Raw genomic sequence first — 17,171 nt, forward strand, 5'->3', positions numbered from 1 at the left:
CGTATGTATACCTGCGCACTACCGACTAAGCCTCTACCCCTGGCTTCCCCATTCCTGGGACTGCTTATAAAAACATTTCATTAGAAGAAGGGGGAATCGCCCACACACACAATCATAACAATCGAACAATGTCACACACCACACAAACAACACTACTGGAAGCAACACATACAGCACGTCAAATACATACACCGACAACAACACACAAGAACCTGCATTTTCTCTTCCACCTCACACTCCGGACAATTTTCAGATTGATCGAGCTCGAATCTATACAAATAAGAATGTGTTCTATAAGTCTGTCTCTTCTTTCAAAATTTTTCCAAATGCTTCTTTCTTCATTGGTTTGCCGCAACACCTCTTCATTTGTCACTTCATCCACCCATCTGATTTTTAACATTCTCCTACAACACCACATTTCAAAAGCTTCTAATCTTTTCTTCTCGTACTCCGATCGTCCAAGTTTCACCTCCATGTAAAGCTACGCTCCAGACATATACTTTGAAAAATCTTTTCCTGACGTTTAAATTAATTTTTGATGTAAACAAGTTATATTTCTGACTGAAGGTTCGTTCCACCTGTGTTATTCGGCATTTTATGTCGCTCCTGCTTCGTCCATCTTTAGTAATTCTACTTCCCAAATAACAAAATTCTTCTACCTCCGTAATCTTTTCTCTTCGTATTTTATATTTCGTCATATTACATTACGTAATTTTATATTCAGCGGTTCATCTACATTATTTCTACTACATTTCATTATTTTCGTTTTGTTCTTGTTTATTTTCATGCGGTAGTTCTTGCGTAGGACTTCATCCATGCCGTTCATTGTTCCTTCTGAATCTTTTTTACTCTCAGTTAGAATTAATATATCATCAGCAAATCGTAGCATCTTTATCTTTTCACCTCGTAATGTTACTTCGGATCTAAATTGTTCTTTAACATCATTAACTGCTAGTTCTATGTAAAGATTAAAAAGTAACGGGGATAAGAAACATCCTTGTCGGACTCCCTTTCTTATTACAGCTTCTTTCTTATGTTCTTTAATTATTACTGTTGCTGTTTGGTTCCTGTAAATGTTAGCAATCGTTCTTCTGAACCCTAGTTTTTTTAAAATGCTGAACATTTTATATTTCAGTCTACGTTATCGAATGCCTTTTCTAGAGCTATAAGTGCCAAGTATATTGGTTTGTTTTTCTTTATATATATAATATAATCTTAAAAGAATCTTCTCGGTTGTTTGTATAATAGGCAACAAATATTTTATTTTATAACTCTTTAGGTAACACAACCATTTTATATTAAACAGAAATAAACAAAAAAATAATAAAACGACGTTTCGCTTAAAATTCGAAGCTTTCGCTAGTATAACTGAAAACAACCTACTAATTATACGTTAAACAATATTGGACTGATCTTATTATTCAGTCAAGCTGGAAATTTGTTAAATAATTGAAAAATATTATATACAAATACCTAAACAGCAATTATTTTACGCAATAAAATCTAATCCTTTGTATTAATCGTTTATCATTCCATTTAAAACAAATAAAATACATTAAGTTATACTAGCATATACACCACTTAATCTATTAATATCCGTTCTGTGTTGTTGAGGGTTAAAACATGTTTGCAAGATACAAAATGAATTATCACTTTGACTAGATAAAATTGTTTAACTAGATATGAATCCTGTAGACCAATATTAAGACAATTAAAAATATTAACTATTTCTTTTGTTTATATTTATGAATTTGCAATGTTTTCTAAAAAGAGGTGCCAAGTATTATTAAAAAATAAATCCAGCTCTATCAAATTAGACCACAAATTTTTTCGTATAATTCAATACAACATTCCGGTTTTAAAAAAAGTTTATTATGCTTCCGTTGGTTAAAAAAAAAAAAAATTGCCGAACCATATAAAAAAATTTATTCATCAGTTTATTTAAAATATAATAAAATCATTAAAATATTTTATTTTGCAGAATAACTGTTACATTATTACTGAATAATTAAATAATATACTTTTCTGTAACCAGTTTTCCAGCTACTGCCGGGTTTAGACAAGGGCGGATCCAGCAATTGAATTTGAGGCGGGACGATTGGTAGCAAGGGATCAAATTTTCCTACTCTCTCCAAATTGGGTTGGCTATATATTTCATACACTTTTATTGGATATATAATATATTCTGAAGTATTTTTAAACACGAAATATCGTTTAACTAATCATTAGCATTGCTGTAAAACAAAAAGCGATAGTTTCGGCAAAACCAAAAAAGTACATTAGTTTCTTCAATTTTATTTCTATATATAAAAATTAAGCTGCAGATATATACTTTATTATTATAATCATTTTATTTCATGTAATAATAATACAATAATTTATTTATAAAAAAAATTATCTCGATGATTACGCATCTTAACAAACCGATCAATAACGCGATCTATATTAATTTACATGTCGTTATGAATATAACGACATTATATTCACATGTATTAGAGCAAGTGACGTCACCTTCTCATTACATATTAAGAAAAAATATACATACTATAAAAGACGTTAATTACAGGGCTGCAACTTGTAACTGTTTATTTTAACAATACAATATTGGTAAAATGTTTCAATTCTTTTCAACTAGGTTTTCAAAATGTAAAGCCTTCGAGCCATTAGGCGCCATGGCCCCCTGGGTCTTGGTGTGTGTGTGTGTGTGTGTGTGTGTGTGTGTGTGTGTGTGTGTGTGTGTGTGTGTGTGTGTGTGTGTAGGCATTATTATCTACCTATAATAATATGTAGGTTTATTCACAGAATATATATTTTTCTGTGATGCTTCTCTGATCCAAGATTCCCTTGATCTATTCAGAAAAATGTAGTTAATTTTTTTATGTCATCCCATTCCTAATGTGATCTACATAAATTATTATTGCGGATCATCATTTGGTCTGCCTAGCAGCAGGACGCCACTCTATCCAATCCATCCTTATCCCATGTCTTTTGCTTCAACCCCTTGATGGATCGTTCATAGTAAAACATTTATTTATTTGTTAACCAGTAACTGATTATAAGTTATCAATCTTTTTTTAATGAAATATGAAAACGCGATTCAAATACGTAAAAAGTCGATATTAAATAAATGGTATTTTAATATTCCTTTCATATTTAAAAACGTAAAGAAAATTCATTTTCTCACACCCCTCCACTCCCATTGTGTAATACAGAAAGTATTACTTCCTGTTGAAAGTAAGGTTCTCTAAAAAGTAGGTAAAAAATTAATAATATAACAAAACTGAAAATTTGGGTCATTAAGGATATTTGACAGGCTTTTATGTTCAGTCCCATGTTTTGTTTCTTCCTTATTTTTATTTTCTTTTTTTTAACCTCCGGGACCACCGTTAGGTTCTTATTTAAGGTAAAAAAAAACTGTCTGTCTTTTCTTCTTACTTCATAAAAGTATATAAATTTCTTTTTTTCAGTTGACGAGTTCAACAGCTGTTCTTATTATGTATTACCTTGTTCTTATTTTATTGTTAATCTAATTTATACATTAAAAAATTGAACATTACTCTTAATAAATATAATATATATTCTAATTATGAAAACACAATGAATTACACGTGCACTATTTAAATATGGCATAGCTAATTTTAATGTAAAGGATATCCTGTGTAACAATGATATAATCAACATAAATATGTGCTAAATTATTCACAAAATAAGCATATTTTCAACAAGCATAACAGTTTATTTATTTAAAGATACAAATAAACCAGCGTCGTAAGTTCAGAATAATGAAAGGTGCATTAAGGTATAGTTGTTCGAATATTTTTTTTCTGTAGTCCCCGGGCTGGATACTAACCAGCGACCTCCCGCCAATTTGATTTACTAATAGACTTTATTTTGGTTTTAATTATTTAAGTTACATTTATTTCATTTTACTATGTTCTTTTTATTAATATTAACTTTTTTAATACATTATTCTTTATACGATTTATTCACATTATTTATTGCATTTAAGAAAGTACATATTTTATAATATACATTTTCATATATATACGTATCAATTATCTGGGAAGGTATAGAATATATAAATATATATTTATATAAAAGAAAAATAATCAGCATTAATGTAACATTGTCACCAGTTAAAGTCAAAGCCAGAAATCAATAATTTATCGGTGCATACTTCATTATTACCTTTGTTTTTTTTTATGTTTCAATGAAATTTGTATATTTTTCGTGAAGGTATATCGAAGTCAACAATATGAAAATTGTGATTTATTGTGAGGCATTTACACTGCTGAAGTAAATAGGGAATTCATCTGAAAACATGCTTATCACCGCTTGATTATTGATTATAATATTCCAGCGAATGTTTTTGGTACATTTACGATTAAATAATTTTGTGTTTTATTTTAGACCCGGTCTCCAGGTAAATAAAGGGGTCCGGGATCGACATAGTCGGGCTCTGTACACCTCTTTTCGGAGATTAGAGGCAGGCGATAAAAAAGATCCATCGGGAGGCTGAACTGCCATGCTGGACATAATGGAGGTAAGTGGAGAACCTATGTTAGAGTTGAAGTAAACTCTCCTGGCTGAGCTTTAGTTGATTCAATGTCCGGCCCAGGAGAGTAAGGAATTAAAACAAAAAAAAGAAAGTATATAGGCACCATCTGATAAATTTTTATTTTTATTTATTATGTAGTTACACATTTTCATAAAATATAAAAGTTTGTTTGGAAAAACTAAAATATATTTGAATAGAATTTCTATATATAATATTGGCAAAATAGATGGAACTAAAAGGAAATAGGGATGTTTGGCTGGTTGAATCGAATAGGATAAGGGTTGATAGTATAACCGAGTCGAGAGAATACATTAATCACAAGTCTGCGACAGACCAGGGAGGAGATATCAGACAGTACATTAACATACTGATGAAGTAGCTTCAGCCCAACCTTTCCCTCTTCTAATCACCTCACCCCAGTATACAACGGACTCCAGCCTGTCGTCTTGTCTCTTTACGTACAGATATGTAGAATACCCTGCTCTTATTATAAGATATACCCCGTTACTGTATTAGCTTTGTAACTGCAACTTCTCTTCTCAGATTGGATTCAAATGGAATAAATCAAATGTCTTTGCCTGATAATGGCGCAGATTAATCGGTGGGATTTAATGCTAAAGCTAATGATCCTTGTGTTAACGTCTCAGATAAATCTAATTCTGTATAAATTAAAGTCTTTACTTTATCTTGATATTTTTGAAAGTAATGTAAAGAAAAATTTTTTTTCGTTTTTTACACGATTGCCCAAAAAGGAGTGTAATGAATGTATTTAGGGCATATACACATATATTTATGTATGTTTGTTCCACCGTAGCAGCTCAACGGCTGAACCGATTTAGGTGTACGACCACGCGTTGGAATGCTTATGCTTAAGAGATTATCATTGGCAATATAAATACTTATGTATGTACATGTATATACATATATATGTTTAAATAAATGTAAAAATAAAAATAAAAATTATTCCATATAGAACATTGTCACCCGCACGCTCTTTAATTATCCTATATTAAAGAGCGATTTGTTTTTTGGCAGATGTGTTTTTTAATTTTTATGTTATCATAACAAGAATGTTTAGTTTTACAAGAAAACTCTATTTATGGAATTTTTTTATTTATTGTGAACAATTTTTTAAGCGTTTAAATATTTTTACATGCTACAAACTTAAATGACTTAAAAGTCTACTCTTATTTTATCCAGTTTATGTGATAACAATGCAACCTTATAAAATTTTACATAGACAGAATTTTAATCAAATTACATTGATCTACTACAGGGAGATTTCAACCCAATGACTATGCAGGATAATTCATAAATATCTCACAGGATCTTAATTTCAAAATATATTTCAACTGAAGACTGAATAAATTAAAAAAATATTTTCCAGCAACGTTACCGAAGATTTAAAAAAAAAAACAATTACAAAAGAACTTTTCTTTTCTCATTGTTTTCTTGTCTGTAAATTTCTGTTGTTTTTTCCGCGATTTATCCATAAATGTAGTTTTATATCAACTTTCCTGTAGTTTTATATCAACTTTAAATAGCTTACTCGTTTTTATTTTTTCACAACAGTAACAAAATTAATATTCTTTATCTTTGATTTCCCTTATTTTCACATTTTTTGTTCCATTTTATTCATCAGGACATCATTTTTACACCTCTAGTTACTAAATTAGAATTTTCACTTTAGTCCTCTTACATTCTTAAGTTTCTCTTCATAAAATCATTTATAAGGATGTACTTAATTTTAGCGAAGACTTTATAAAACGAAATAATTATTGGTCCACTGACTGTTAAGACGTGACTTCAAAAATTTTTAAATCTATCAGGTAAGTCCAAAACATACTATCTTATTAGTTTTTTAAATATACTGTCTCTAATGTCCAAAAGGTGTAGTGCCAAATGATTCAAATAGCTTTTTAAACCGTTATTCGAGTAGTTTATTAAATTTTTTAGTTTGTATTAAACCGAATATAGTTGTGCATAAAATAATTTTGGGTTTTATTTCGAAAACGGACATATTTCATAAAATATTATTTTAATAAAAAAAAAAAAATCGTAGTTAATGCGTCAGAAGAATGCAATCCTGTTTCATCAAAATTGGCTAAAAATTACTATCAGTAGAACGAAAAAAATCTGAAAATGTACCCAAAAACCCTGTTTTTTTTTTCTTTAACTCCGATTCCTATGAACCTATTCGCTTGAAAATCTATAACTTTATCTGACATCAAACAGATTTACATAACCAGACCAGTTTTGTCAAAATCGGTTAAGATTATGTTCGAACATGACTGGGCAAAATAGCGATATCCAAATTCTTTGCAAATCCATTAAATTAGACTTATTCTTATATATATTTACTACTGTGGAGCCCAAAAAAGGACGATATCCTTCAAAACCACATGAATTCGCTTAAATAGGAGTGTAGCGTAACGTAGATCTCGATGTACCATACTTCTTTCTATTCCTTCTTTTTGCTGTTGCCCATAAAATCTCCACTGTGTTTGTAGACGCTCCGGTATTTGGATCTCGAACGTTAACCGAGTGATTTAACAGTTTTAAGTATAAAATTAAAATATTTTCATTATGTATATCTTCGTAACTTGATAACAATCCGATACTATGTTGGTTCCAAGACTAATACATTCTTTACAACAGTGAGTAACGTGTTTTTCGTTCGACCGGAGATTGTATATACGAATCATTCTTTTTTATCTCTGCAAATTCCCGCAAACACCCGTTCCTGAGGGTAAACCGTCTTCACATTGTATTTTTTCATTAAAAAATAAATTTGTCTATTTCCTCGTTCCGACTATTCTCACCTATTACTACTACTGAGTTTACGTAGTCCTATGAGTGCGGTAAGCCTTTTTTCTTTTTCTTGTTTAGCCTCCGGGAATTACCGTCAGGTATTACTTCTGAGGGTGAATGAGTATGATATGTATGAGTGTAAATGAAATGTAGTCTTGTACAGTCTCAGTTCGACCATTCCTGAGATGTGTGGTTAATTGAAACCGAACCACCAACGAACACCGGTATCCACTATATAGTATTCAAATCCGTATAAAAGTTTATACTTATGCATTTACTAAGACTTGAACGCTGGAAATTTCGACTTTCCAAATCAGTTGATTTGAGAAGATGCGTTCTCCACTAGACCAACCTGGTGGGTTGAGTGTGGTAAGCCTGTATTATTCCATCGTAACGGAAGGAAAACTATTTACGAAAATTAAAGCAACATTACACATCTGTTTACATTAACCTTAATCCTCAGATCTTTCAATCTTTTGTAAGATGATCCTACAAATTTATGAATTTATTAGGGCTTTCTCATCCACAACCAGTAGTTATCATCAGTAAAAATTGCGTATTTTTTAACTCAGCGTAGGTGAAGCTTGTATATTAAATGAGTTTTATTCTCATATTTTTATTCCTAATAAGTTACTTACTTTACTTTCACCGGAGCTACAGGCCAGTGTGAACCTTGGCCTCCCGAAATCTAATAAGTTAACTATTCTATAAAACTATTTTATGCATCGAATTTTTTAATCTTGCATTTAATTCCAAAAAGTTTCTTTTTTTTGCAACAGTATCACGCGAGAACCAACCGAACGATTGCTCTCAAATTTGCAGAATACATTCGCATTATCCTCGGAAAGGTTTTAAGTCATAGATCGAGGCCCTAGTTCCTTGGAGATGATGTTGTGGGTTAAAGATATTCATTAAAGAAAAAAAAAATTATTCCTTTTACTTCATTATTATATTTCTGTCACCACAACAACAGAAGTTGAATTAAAAGTACAAGTTACTTCATAAGTTGTGAAGTTTTCCTCCTCACAGGTCTGAATAGTTTAGTTACCATAGTTGTTTTTTTGTCAGGTTGCTGTAAAGCCTGAATACTTTAATTTTTATCAGTCTTATTTTCACTACCATGAGGATAACGAACACTGCGGGGTCCAGGGGATGGAGCCCTTTGGATGGGGAGCAAATCGAGTTTTTTTTTGGTTTTGGCTCCGTGACTCGGGAGACCACGGCAGCCCTGGGGCTTGCCGTGGCCCATGTGAGCCCCGAGGGTGAAGCCCCGACCAGTTAGTACATTTATATTTTTAATACTCATTTTTAAATATTTTTATTTGGTACCAACATTTTTATTTAAACAATTGCGGTGAATCGGAATAGAAAAAAAGTCGTATACCGCCAACAGTTTTATTGCTTCAAATCGACATATTGTCACTCATATAAGTGAGAAAAATACTTTTTTACAGTACATGAATTTTTGTAAGTCGATGCTGTAATTTAGGTACAAAAACAAACCAAATATATTAATCATTTCTTGAATCTTAATTAAAAAATAAATAAAGAAATAGAATTAATTAAAAATCTCCGTGAAAAAATACTTTATTGTGAAATGAATACAACAAAAAATGTGTTTTTTAATTAATAAATTAAACCAAATTTCTTTTAAATTAAGATAATATTTTATAATAAATATTTTCTTTATTGAATTATAATTAAATTTTTACCTATATATACATTAAAATAAGTGTATAAAGGTATAAATATTGATATAATATCAATATAAATAGTAGACAGTTCAAGCTGTGTGAACTGTCAATAAAAAAAGGTATAAAATTTACTATGAAGGTGTTTATCTGCCCAGAGATATCGAGTTCTTGAGCAGTATATTTTCCCCTTAGAAATATGCTAATTAACTACTATTACTAATAAAAAGTGCAATATATCACTGAATTAATATAAATATTTTAGTGATCTTATTACGATATCTAAAACCAATTTTTTTAAGTTAGTTATTTAACACTAATAAAATTACACCAATTAATTATAAAATAATTAAATAAAAATATTAATGTAATATTTTATTTTTAATAAATTTAATAAGTGTATCTTTTATCTAAGTAAAGAAAACCTTATTCTATACTTAATAAATATGCTTTGTTATATAATTTATAAAAAGATTATCAACAATTAAGAATAGGATTTTATTTTCTAATGAATTTAATGACTAATTAATTATATATATGTACATAATAAATTAATAATAATTATCTTAAGCGTAAGTAAAAACATATGTATAATTAATGAATTTTACTTTATTTTACAACTTTAAAGCTTACAGGTTTAATAAATAAAAACTGAAAGTTTTTAAATTATTTTATTTTTATTTGTTCTATTTCTAGTTTGTTAGATTAATAAAAAAAAAATAACAAAAAATAAAAGGATGTAATTTATTTTTAATTAATTTTTCTGATATAAAATTGTTGATTTTTTCATAACTAATTAATTTTTTAAATTGATTAAAGATGTTAATTTTACAGTTATTTCGATAATTTCATACTTTTACTATGCTATTCTGGTGGACAATATGTTTTTCTAATTTTCCCTTCATTAATATTTATACTTTCAAAATTTTGATTAATGATTTTTTCTATATTTCTTTGTTTTTATCGTATATTTGATTTAATTTTTATATAGACTCCTTTTAAAGCAGTGTTTAATGTTATAAAAAATCTTTTTTAATAATCAAAATTTCTATTGCAAAAATTTATCTTTAAAATAAATATTCTTTTAAAAATTTTATGATAGGTTTTATATGATGATATGACTGACCAATTTTGGAGTGTACTTTTCTTTCTGCTTATAAGAGAGAGCATTTAAATTATACGCTAATATTCAGATGTGACTTGTTTTTATGTCACATTATTTATAACGATTGCAGTTATTACACTCAATATTAACGCAATCATTTTTTTGAATGATTTGAATAATTTTTTTAATTTTCTGTTTTCAAAATGGGTAGATCTATTCTGGTTATATCTGTAAATGTCAACATATTTATTGTAACCTACATTCTCTATTATTAGTTTTACGATTTTAATTTGTATTTTCCCGTACAGATTTTACTTTCTACAATTCCTATCTTTTCTAATAAGCAAACTATTCCTGGATGTTGTTTTCTCGTATGTTTTTTTTTATTCTTTCTCCAATATCAAAATTTTATTCAACAGTACCGGTACATTGTTTAAGCGCATATTATTGGCCTTTCCCGGATTTCTAATCCCCGTGTGTCATTTCCAAAAACAGTTTCATAAAAAAATTAAAAATAAACATTAAAATAATTAAATTTCTTTCCTAAATTCTCATACATTTGGTATCAGAAAGATTTGAAAACGAAAAATTATTCTTTAGTATTTTTTTCCATTTTAAAAGAGGATGATGTTTAGAGAAAAGTACTAAAGTTTTTGTGCAATCTCTTTGCAAATGAATTACAATATTTTCCAGACATAAAAAAAAGAATGAAATAGAACTGAAGATTTACATTTTAAATAACAGTCAATTTACGTACCGTGGTCGCATATAAAAATTAAAATTAGGTCTATCAGAAAGAGGTAGCAGAAATAAAAATTTTGCGAGTAGTGAAAGGATGATTCAGAATAGGGCGAACAAAAAATTTATCGTCAATAATGAGATATCGGGAATTTCTTTCTACCGAATAAATCAAAGGGAACAAAGCTAAGTGGTGTGAACATCTTGCCAGTCTATCATGCAATTTGAAATTTCTAAGTATCTATAGGAAGAATTGAAAGCAACAGGGACAATGAAATTTGGGAAGTTCGAAGTAAAGATGGGCATCGGAACACGTCTTAATGTTTAAAATTTTAGAAGTAAATAAGGACGATTTAAAAAGTTTTTCTTAAATTGTTTATCGCTTTCTCAACGTAAATTTTTTTAATAAATAAGGTACAGCCTTAATTTTTTTTAATAAATAAAAAGTATCAGATTTTTGTTTCAGGGATGGTATGATTTCTACTGAAATAAAATTTTTATTATTTTTAAGTACAATTCTGAACATCCCAAAATAATTAGTTATCAGAGAAATAGGATTGCTCTTTCATGCATTGTTATGAAGACATAAAAATACATACGTTGTAAATAAAGATAGCAATATATAAAGAAGGCTTTGAAAACAGTAGCAATAATAGTAATTATTGATGAAGAACTCCGCTTCCCTCTTATTTCACACTTTTAGTGCAGATTTAACGACATTGATATAACATATATACAGACGTAAAGTTAGTAAAGTTTTATATCTATATCTATCTATATATATATATAACTGTATACTTGTCCCCTTCTGATATGTGGCCTACAATGAAAGAACCAATAAAAAAAGCAATTTCGAAAAAGCCAAAAGAAGAATGCTGTTACAGTAGGTAGATCCGCGGGTGGAGAGCGGTTAGAAGATCCCTTGAGCATTTTATCAGCAAACAATAATAATACGGTGGGTGAAAATGAAACCCCTGCTATAATTAATCTCTCAAGCAAACAAAATATAAGATCTTACTTTCGTCAGCGAGAACGAATGATCAAAGGAAAAACCAAAAAAACGGACAATACTCTACCACCGTATTTCTGTTGGGAGCTTCACACCGTTACCGAGAAGAAATAGGGAGATTTCGCATACCTTATTGTTAAGGAATTAACGATACTTCTTTTCATTGAGAACTTTTTCAAACTTCATCTTCCTCTTCATCTTCGTTACTAAAAAGGAGTCTACTTTTTCTCTGAGTCTTCCGAATAAATAAAGGTATAATGTATATATATATATATATTTACTGTATAAGACTTTTTGTTGATCAGCATTTATATATATTTTAAAAGTATTTTTTCTCTATAGAGTCATCTTCAGTATACAAAAGAATAAAGAAAAATATCTTATCAGCTGATGATGATGGATTTACCTCTCAAAATTACTAGTGTGAAAAGACTTCCTACTTCTTTTGTTAGGTACATCATTAATTCCACCATTCCAAGAAAAAAATAAAAGTATACATTACTTGAAGTATAAGTTTTTCATTTCCTTACTTTCATTTATTATTTCCATTATGCTTTATAATTTCATCATTCTCGTTGGCTTTAATTTTTAACTGGATTAATCTCAATTATAATTTAAATATATTACGTTTAGTCTGTTATAACCCATGTAAATAAATATACGACGTAATTTATAAAAGAAACACCATATTATGTAATCTAATTATTATTATTTATTTAATAATTGTAAGTTGTATAGTATATGAAAATGATTTATATTCTAAACTTTCTAAATATATATATTTTTTTAAATATAAAAAATTACGATAATTTAAAAATAATAATATCGCTAAGAAATAAAAAATACAATTATTTTGAAAATTTTTTTTCTAAAAAATATATTTAAAATGATTAAAAGAAAAAAAACAGCTTATGATAATTTTATTGTAAAATAAAGCTTCAGCATTAATAATCATTGAAAAAAACTACGCACACTTTGTTAAAAGCGATTGAATATGATCAAGTAATTTATTTTTTTTTAATTCGGGTAAAGAATATATTATTCAACTCAATTTTTAAAACAATGTATAAAATAATTAATATTTAGTATGTTTTTATTATTGCTTTTACATCTTTTTTTGTTGCAAGTTTTCTTATTGGATCTAAAGAAGATGAACTATTTTAGATACTTCTTGCAACGTAATAATGAATAATATTTTTTTCATCTATACATATTTTTTACTCAGACTTAACAATACCAATTTTTTTTTTTTAACTAGTATTCCTTTAGAAATAATAGATATTAAAACAAAGTTTGGTAAATGATCCGAAAACATTCGAAATTGGACGAAGAAGAATTTGATTGTTTAAGTCAAATGTTTATAAAACCTCTTTGAAGCATTTCTCGATATTCTAAACGAGAAACAGTTTACAAAGTATTTAATAAAATGTTACTTTTCTTTTTAAGATTGTTTGAAGCATTTCTGATGGTGTAAACACGAAATAGTTTAGAAATTATTTAGCAAGATTATAGTTTTAAAATAATACTTATTTTAATATTATAAAAAATTATAACAAAAAAAATACTTAACAAAATTTTTCAAGGGCAGAACCTTAATATATTATTTATTATTGTTGTATTTGTTTTTGGTTTATAATAGTAATAATTATATATCTACTATACTAACAAAATTATTTTAAATTTCCGCTGGCGAGGAACGCCAGTGTTTCTACCGGTTGCCGTAAGAAGCGATTCAAAGGAGAATGGTAGATAATTGAGAATGTTTTTATAGTCCCTCCGTTCAGAAGAATAATTAGTGCTTTGGTGGTTAGTTTTGGCTGTGGGTAGGTACGTCCGTGGCATTTCGGCCTTGGATTGATGTTATATTTGAGAATATATGGCATCGACCATTAACCAATGGTCAATGCATCAAATTAAAACTACAGTCAAAAAAAAAACCTTTCAAACATCAATATTATGTTAAGACTCTTAATAAAAATGTATATACATAATATGTTATGTAAAATGAAAATTATACTGAACCAATTTTCTAATTATACTTTTTTAAGTTTGAAAAAAATTACATGAGTTTAACTAATTTAACATTAGGTCTTTACATAAACGCGTTTGGGTCCTTTAAAGTAGTTCGTTGTTTTATAAATTTAATTAACTCATATATATATTTTACTACTATTTATGTCGCAAAAGTTTCTTTGCACTAAAAAAAGGTATAAAAGTTAATGATAACTATTAACAATAACATTTTAATTTCATATTTAATCTTGATTTAAGATCGGTTAAACCATTCTTCTCTGGATTTAAAGAATTTAAGGGTTTGAACTTATTGTTTATATGACATAATGAAAAATTATTTTTGACGTAACGGTGTTGACGTTAAAGATTATGATAATGATGAAAATAATGACATGATGTAAATAAGGGAATGAAGGTGGGTTTAAGATAGGCTGGATTTAATAATAACAATACAGTAAAGATAAATATGAAATGAAATATGTGTATACGATTTGAATAGAATTGGGAAACACTTTAAAGTCGTTAATATTAAACCATTACTTCCCCGTTCTACATCACAACAATGAAAATCATATCATTTATTATTTCCACATCATTATGTATTCGGAAAATGCATTTTATTTTCTGAATCTCTCGTGGTTCTTTTATTACTACTATTGTTTTCTGAAAATATTATCTTATCATTATTTGGAAACTTTAATAAATTTTTTATAACATCACGTTGATCTCTAAATATTCCTAATTTTGTATTACTCGAATCACTTGCAAAATGTACTGTCTTATATCCACCATATTCATCTAAATCTAATCTTAAATCACCAGTACCTGTTCTATCTGGAAATACCATTGTTGATGATAAAGGTTTTGTATTTTGTATTGACGATTGTTGCTCATTTGGAAATGATAATGTTTTACCTCTACGTGTATCCCTGTTACTATAACTTCCGGTTGAATCTTGTGAATAAGATTGTTGAGATGAAGATGGCAGTGGTATAACTGATGGAGCTTGTGATGACGATGTAGATGATGATAATGTTGAGGGTAATGATGACGATGATGTAGGAAAAACAAATTTATGATTATTAAAATAGTTGTAATTATAATTATCCGAATATCTCTGATACTGATTTTGTCTATTTATTTGTTCTTGTTCTTCTTGTTGTTTTTCGTCGTTATTGTTACTAAAAGAATATTGTGCTGGATCTAAACTTGATGAGAATACTAATTTATTTGTCCCTGTTAACAAAAAAAAAAAGAAAAAGATATTGTAAAAACATTATGAAATAAACTGTATTAGATAATTTATTACATTTTTACTTAAAATAAATATACATAAGGTGTGATAATGTTATTATTATTATTTTAAAATTATAAGTCCTCCACTCCATCAGCGACCGTGGTAGAATGGTAAAGTAAAATCGAGATTCGAGTCCTAGTCAGCCTTGGTATTTTTAATATTCCACATCATTTAACTATATTTGGACTTTAGCTTCCTGTTTCCTGTTTGTAAATAAATGATTAATAATTTATAGCGAAAATCTCTTCACCGGAAATGATTCTATGAGATTCATATTTGCACTCCTGTAAGTATCACAACCATAGTGACTAGGTGACCTAACATGTCAACTCCCGAAAATTATATAATGATTAGGAATAATAACAAGTATCCCATGTCAGGTTTATAGGGAAAGTTAAAAGAAAAGTTGTTTCCCTTGGTTTTTTCTCTGGCGATATATGTGGCTTTATATATATATATGTATGTAAAGGGCTTGGGAGTTGCATATTTGGGGAGCTCCAATTCTGGCAAATGGAATGATGACGTTAATAATGGGCCGGAAAGTAGATTTAAGCTTAGTGATTAAAGATTATCTTTTGTTTCACACCTAATGGCCAAAAAACAACAATGGCGTCGCAGAAAGTGGTATTCGTAAACTCTGTTTAGCCACTAATTCTTAAGGAGGCTTCTCCACATGCGAATGCTATTGCAGAGCTAATAAATAATAACCCGAAGAGCTAATAAATAATAACCGATAGATCGGGAGGCTCGGGGATGAGGGATAACCCTCTGTAGAGCTGCCGTTGGCACGTGCTTGCACGAGTAGGCGGTATTGATGAGTCACGGGGACTCTCGCACTCCCGAGCGAAAAAGACCGAATCCTGGCGGGGATGCCCCACTCGGGATGTCCCCGTTAGAGACATTGGCATAAAGACCGAGTCTCGGTTCCCGGAGTGGTTACCCAGTAACGGCATATCCGGGCCTGGTGGTTTGAGGCATATCATACTCTGGCGGTTTGAGGCCGGCGCAAAGTGAGATCCGACCGGTGGGCCGAGACGTAGAGGCCCGTTAGAGTAAAGGATATACTCCTGAGTTGTGTAATACTTAACTGCAGGATCGGGCTCGGAGATGAAGAATAAAAAAAAAAAAATAAATAAATAATAACCCGTGTAATGAGATATCATTGTCTATATCGTATAGACGGAAAGTAACCAAACGGAATTATTAGAATAAAAATGACATGAATAAATAAATGATATCTTTTGGGCCGTGAACATTACTTCTAGCAAGAGGCAGATGAAAGAGGAAAAGATCGACCTCATCTGGTATGGAATTAGTACTTGACACAAATAACCCAGAGGAAACGGATGAATATTCAGGATATATGCGGATTGGTATTGGATCGCATAAAGTTCCAGTTATGGCAGAAATAATCGCGAAACTTAATGCCAAATGAGGAAGAAAAAGAAAGAAATTTATAAGCACGCCAAACCTATCGAAATGAAAATAAAATATTTAACTTAAAAAGTAGACATTGATTTGGTTTATTACAGGTAACATCATCACTTTCACAGAGAGAAACTCTGGCAGTGACTTTTGTATCTTCCTTATCTACTTTTCCTTCCACGCTTCCTAGCAATAAAAAATAATAGGGTAAATAGTGTAAAGCGACAATTATTGTTCCTCTGTGAAATCTGCCTAAATTTAATTAATTATTTATTATTGTATTTTTTTGCAATTAGCATGAAGGATTCAGCAGAATAGAGACAACAGTTCAGTTCTTTAGTAATGACTTTTTTTGTTGACAATATTACATTTTTTCTACGACTAAAGAGTTTTATATATATAATACATAATGATACTTTACACAATGTAAAATTTCATTATATGGTATTTTATTCATAAGCCTCACCTCTTCAAAATAGTTCATCTTATTTTTTTAATTTCACAAAATTTCTCTTGTTTTGATG

General features: G+C 29.2%; 1 protein-coding gene across 1 annotated transcript in view; it reads right to left on the minus strand.

The window, feature by feature from the left end:
• Nucleotides 1-14,230: 14,230 nt before the first annotated feature.
• The window catches only part of LOC142327795 (uncharacterized), a 62,251-nt gene continuing 59,310 nt past the window's right edge, over nucleotides 14,231-17,171 (minus strand). Inside the window, exon 5 of the mRNA XM_075371133.1 lies at nucleotides 14,231-15,161. Within this exon, the coding sequence (XP_075227248.1) occupies nucleotides 14,521-15,161 (641 nt within the window). The 3' untranslated portion in view covers nucleotides 14,231-14,520. The remainder of the gene's footprint in view (nucleotides 15,162-17,171) is intronic.

This window comes from Lycorma delicatula, chromosome 7, assembly GCF_047948215.1.
Source record: "Lycorma delicatula isolate Av1 chromosome 7, ASM4794821v1, whole genome shotgun sequence".
NCBI classification, from domain to species: Eukaryota; Metazoa; Arthropoda; class Insecta; order Hemiptera; family Fulgoridae; genus Lycorma; species Lycorma delicatula.